Genomic DNA, 6,065 nt, shown 5'->3' on the forward strand with positions numbered 1-6,065 from the left:
GAACAAATAGATACACATAGCCACATAGGACGCCACGAAGGATACAAAATTGTCATGTAGGACGGATGTGCTTATTTGTTCAAATTTTGAATAGTTAAAGTATCTCCTTGTGCACTAATAAAATTAGAGGTCATAGTTGTCAGTATTATGCCTTTTTCAGTTGTTCACAAGTTTTGCCAAATTTAGCAAGAATTAGACACGATTTTCCGCATCTACATATCTTGTTATCGATAAATTCTGCTGGAGTTCTTATCCATATGTTCTATTGTTACAACCAAATAAACATATCAGAATACCAGTGTTGGTAGGAGATAGCAGGTGCTCCGTAAAAAAATTCGAGATGCACATACAAATAGATTTCTATAAACAAAAGTGAGACCATTTACATATTCTGTCATTGAAGCCTTGGAGACTCAAGCAGTAAGAATACAGAGAAAAATATAGCATAACATACTACAAAGGCTAGAAAATTAGAACACTTCCATATTATGAATATATATGTAACACAAATAGTTAAAAGCTTTCCAAGACAGAGAAACTCGAAATCCTGGCGTTGATCTTCAAATCTGAATTTGGCCTTCTACCTTGGCATATATCAGAAGAAACACCTGAATTTCGATTTCTCATTGCTTATAGAGAATTGATTGACACGTTTATAGCGAGTACTGTAGATTCTAACGATCTTTGCACTTTTCCATGGCTCTTGGAGCTGCAAGAAACAGGACATATATTGTATGTTACATGTCGTATAGTTTAACATTCATTTTCGCGTTGTTAAGTTTAGGACATTTTATTTTGGGAAGTAGTCTATGTACTAGACAAAATCGCACACATATATCAGATGTATGTGAGTAAAATGTAATTACCTAGACAATTTGCATCTGAACTCTTCATGATCCTCAGCTTCTTGCAGGACTCTGTGAACATCCTACAAACATAAAAAAACGACGAATAGGAATTACATGGTGAAAAATGAGTGATAGTTCAACAGCGCCCAGGTTGTTCTAGTAACCAAATAGCGGGATAAAAAGAGAAACTCTTGGACATAAATCTCGCATGATGTCAAATATAATATTAGAAATGTCTGTCCTAGGTATTATTGTTCACTACTAAATCACAACCTATCTGTTGGAGTAGATATCCGGCAGGTTGATGGAAATGATCAATTAAACTCTCGTGGACAATATCTTAAGACTCGATGAGATGAATCTAATTTAGCTCAAGGCCTGTCAAATGTAAATGGCGTCTGGTGGGATCTTCATGAACAGCAAATATAAGTTAACTTTGATAGCAAATTTATGAAGCTTGTGAGGCAAAATATAAATTGTAGCTTGAACAGGCGTTTACACCAGTCCTCTATCGTCAAGACGGGTTCAAAATCATATTTAATGCATTAGAGCTCTAACAAACTAACCTGTTTGTAAGCTTTAAGAAAGTTCTTCAGAAACTTTTAGAATTCAATATAAGATGTAAGACTTACTCCCATGGGACATCACCGACAAGCATCCAATCACCGTCCTTGTCTTCATAAGTAAGAACATATTCAGATCCATGTAGAAGATCCGCTAATTTGCTTTCTTTTAGGCCGGCACTGATAGAAATGCCTTGAGCTTCACATTGACCTAAATAAATCATAGATAAACTCAAAATTAACAGGCTCTTAATGCAGAGGAAAAAAGTAAAGCATGTTAGAAAGATGTAGCTAGTGAACTTGGTTTCTATTCTTTCAATCAAAATACATATATAAATGATAACAGTTTTACTCAAATATTTACTTAACACCCCATGGTGTTCTGACTCTTTCAAAAATGCCACCAGATATGTGTCAGATCCTCCAAAAGTAGTACATGTTTGGAAGATCCAACACAGCTGCAACAACATCATTGGAGAATCTGAGCAACAGAGATTACACCTTGTTGAACACCTTATCTTTCCTTGGGCTATAAAAGAAAAGCTTTGTAAGATTTGCAAGTAAAAAAGACCAAAACATCCCGACCCAAGCAGCATGTTTAGCTGCTTTTAAGGGCGTAAACCCTTGATCAAGATAAAGAATATGAAATTTCAGAGAGCTAAAACGAAAATAATTACAACTTGGAACAACAAAAGGTATTGATTTGAGCTTTTCAAGGTCAGTCAGTGACATCACATAACAATTACTCCTCTAGAAGATGGTAAATTCAGTACAAAATACAGAAATGAAATTGTGACCAGTCAAAAGCTTTACCATCGCAGTTCATTCAACATTTCAGAGTCGAAAAGAACAATCTCACGAAGCATTCATGGAGATGCCCTCAACAGTAAAAGTCATAACAAAACATACCCAGTGAAATCCCACTAAGTGGGGTCAGGGGAACAGTAAAAGTCATATCGAACCAAAAACCAAGAATTACCAGCTTTGAAGCAACTGAACATTTTCTCCAGTGCTGAAGATAGATTCTTATAGCTGCTGTATATAGTAAGATCGACCTTCCTCAGGTACGGAGCACCATCCATGCTGACTTTGACATAATGACAACCAGCTACTAACTTACCATTTGCATCTTCCTCAGTCTTTGGAGGACTACTAACCATATTCTTCCGGAAAGATCGAATTGGTGGCCATCCTACTACTTGTGCCCTGACCAAATAATAAAAGGAGCTTCAATTCATTTGTGGTTCTACTTATCTTGCTTCTAGAATTTACAGGTCAAAATCGAATAGCTAGATGCAAAAGTAGAAAAAAGATTAAGCCACGTTAGTAGGGAGGGCGGATTACAAATCTACCAAATGGAGAGAAAAGATAAAACATTACAACCAATTTATCAGAGATTCAATTTAAGCCATGGCTACTACAAATCATAGGATTACAACTACAACATCTATGCCTCAACTGCCAGAAAGTTGGGATTGACTATATGAATAGTCACTAACTTTGTCAACAACAACATAACCAGTGTAATCACATAAGTGAGGTACAGGAAATGTAGAATGTACGCAGATCTTACCCCTACCATTGTGAGGAAGAGAGGTTGCTTTCTATAGACCCTCAACTCAAAAGAAGTGAAATCAAAGCAGGATTGAAAAGAAAATGATAGCCACAAAAGAACAAGATGAACAAAGCAAAAGAAGCACAACACTCTGTTACTACGCGAACACTAACTAATACTACTAAATAAGAAGGCTACCTACTACTCGTCTACCCTTCCACCCTAATCCTCGACCGACATACCTTCCTATCTAGAGTGACCAACCATGTCACTCCATTTTAAGCTCTTTTATGACCAATATAATACCGAAAGAAAAAACATCAACTATGCCTCAATCCCAAAAATTTGGTGTCGGCTATATGAATTATCACCACTAATAATATGCAGATTTAGCTAATGATAGCACACGTTGGAGGCAAAGGATCCATACAGATGAAATATAAAGTACTAGAGGGTTGTCTTAGACGGAAAATCAGCATAAAACTAGTCAATTCATGACGAATCCTCACAATACAGAAAAAAACCATAGGATTCGCCAAGAAAAAAATTGTGATGGTTGAAAGTTGAGCAAATTAAACAACTGAAATTTCTGTACACAATACTCAAAAGTGCTGAAAAAAATTTCCTTCAGTGAGGACATGGAAACAATACATGTATTCTAAGGAAAAGAGACAAAAAAACACTAAAACATGCTTGCATCATACTATGAATCTAAGATAGTTTAGTCATAGATTTTTCAGAGTAAATTTTGAAAATTTATCTTCAACTATGTTTGACCATGAAAGCTGATATTTTCAAGTTCCCAAAAACTAGCTCACACCAATTTTTGAGTTTTTGGGACTTTCATTCACAAAACTTCAAACTTTTTCCAAGTAAAATGCATGTCCAAAACACAACTTCAAAAACTCAAATTTTCACGTTTCAACTTCATAATCTATGGCCAAACAGGAGCTTATAATTACTTATAAGGGTAAGTTTGGAAAGATTTACTTTGCAGCTGGAGCAACCCCATGACTATTAGTACTAGAAATCAGGCTCTTTTTCTCTTCTACTGGTCTAGGTGATTTTGGAGTTGCCTCTTTCACAGACTGCTTAGAGCTACTCTCATTGCAAACAGAACCAAGAATCTTGTTTCCAACTTTTACACCCTTTGGAGAAACAATAAAGCCACTATTTTTAGCAAAATCAACTTCAGATCCAAAACCCCATGTACCAGAATCACCATTTATGGTATCAGAAAAAACCCTTTTAGCTCCAGAAGGGAAAATTTTCAAAACCCCAAGTGGGTAATCATTCTTATCTTGTGGTGATTCAGTTCCAGGCAAGCCTAGTCTAAGTTCAGTTTCCTTAAAGTTCAAATCTTTACTGTCCATTGAGGAAACACAGCTCTTATCAGAGTTTCCCTCTGATATCCCTATGTAATCATGCTCCTCTATGGATATAGACATCAAAATTTCAAGAAAATTCAGCTGTTAAAATTTCAATAATGTGAAAAGAATGAGAGTGTACTTGAGTCTTTATTGCAGAGAAGAAATCAAGAAAAAGAAAAAAGAGAGTTCTTTTGGGTTTCTGTAGCTTCTTTCTAATTTTATACAATTATGCCATGTCTGATCTCTCACCTACAAAACACACATACTGTAGCAGAGAGAGATACAATAACATAATTACCTAATCCAAGTGGATGGTAATATACCGTTGGAAGTACTTCCACCTTAACTATACGCCTCCATCTAATCTACTCTTGAGTATGAAAAAAATCTTGTTGGTAGCTGTTATTCTGTGAATGTATGATCCAAATCGAGTCTTCAATACAGACTTTAAATATCGGGTAAAAAATCAAAAAATATAATTACTAACTCATTAATTTTTTTTAAAAAAATTATTATATTTCATTAAATAGAATAATTTAATTTAAAAAAATTTGACTATAGTTAATAATTAAAAAAACTTTAATAGTTTAGTTGGTTAGTTATCAAAATAAAATAAAATAAAAAAGAAGAAGGAGTTATAGATAAATTTAAAACTAAATAATGAATTATTTTTTAATTTTTAAAATTGATAAATAAAAATATTTATCTATTTATAATATCATAAACCAGAAAAAGTAAACAAAAGAAATATTATACAAGAAGGCTGTGAAAACAGGGACAAATCTAACACAGCTAATTCTTTTCGTTAAAAAGTGCTTTTGCTTTCTTCTTTTTTTACAATTCTTTTTATCTGTATTAATTCATATATTTTTTGAAATATGATTAACTAACTCCGTTTAAATTCAAATTTTATAGGTTCATTCAAAACAACCTAGTGAACCATACTTATTGTTTCTCAAGAATTGCAAAAATATTATGTTTGATAGAAATTACTTTACTCCTAAAATAAAATACTTTAATATGAATTTAAATTAATCAAATCCTAAAATAAATATCAATAATCAAATGGAAACCAAATAAAACAAAGTGTGAAGTGAAATATGCATCAAGCATAGTGCTATTACAACTACCAGTCATAAGAGTGTTAAGTATGTAAAAAAATGGATGTCATAATCATAGGGGAAGACTTTAGTTAGTTAAGAATTGGGGACAAGATGAATCTTGAAACAACATGAAATTGACCCCATTTGAGATTTGATTAAACATAAGAAATCCTAACTTTAAGTCCCACCAAGAAAACCAATATCAAATTGGGCGGAACTACAGTATTAGATACGAGTTTACATGAATTTATTAAATTTTGCTTTAAATTATTTTTGTATTAAAAATTTAATTGCGACTTTAATAACTAAAATGAGCTATAAATCCGTTGAAATTAGTTTAAAATCTATAAATTTTAAGTTTTGACTCCTCCACTAAAAGTAAGAGACCATGAATATAGAGACGGACCTAAAATATTTAGAATATCTAATAGGCAACAAGTCTTTTATCTAGTGCTTTTGTGATATATATCTAGAAGGTAATTTCATGTAATAAATCGAAGGAGTTCAATTAAATTCCTTTTTTGGAAAATAGTGTTGCGCAAATAGAAAAAAAGAATATAGATTAAGTTTTGAATCCCGGCCGTGTAATAACAAAGGTAATTTAAAAATTGCTTAATGCGATAAGT

General features: G+C 33.1%; 1 protein-coding gene across 1 annotated transcript; it reads right to left on the reverse strand.

Moving 5' to 3' along the window:
* Positions 1-342: 342 nt before the first annotated feature.
* On the reverse strand, positions 343-4,618 carry LOC129870811 (auxin-responsive protein IAA27-like). Its single transcript, XM_055945675.1, has 5 exons — positions 3,957-4,618; positions 2,391-2,617; positions 1,481-1,622; positions 867-928; positions 343-709 (listed from the first exon to the last, which is right to left on the reverse strand). Exons 1-5 carry the CDS (start codon positions 4,412-4,414, stop codon positions 675-677), a joined length of 924 nt encoding a protein of 307 aa, XP_055801650.1. The 5' UTR covers positions 4,415-4,618; the 3' UTR covers positions 343-674.
* Positions 4,619-6,065: the final 1,447 nt, after the last annotated feature.

This window comes from Solanum dulcamara, chromosome 10, assembly GCF_947179165.1.
Source record: "Solanum dulcamara chromosome 10, daSolDulc1.2, whole genome shotgun sequence".
NCBI lineage: Eukaryota > Viridiplantae > Streptophyta > Magnoliopsida > Solanales > Solanaceae > Solanum > Solanum dulcamara.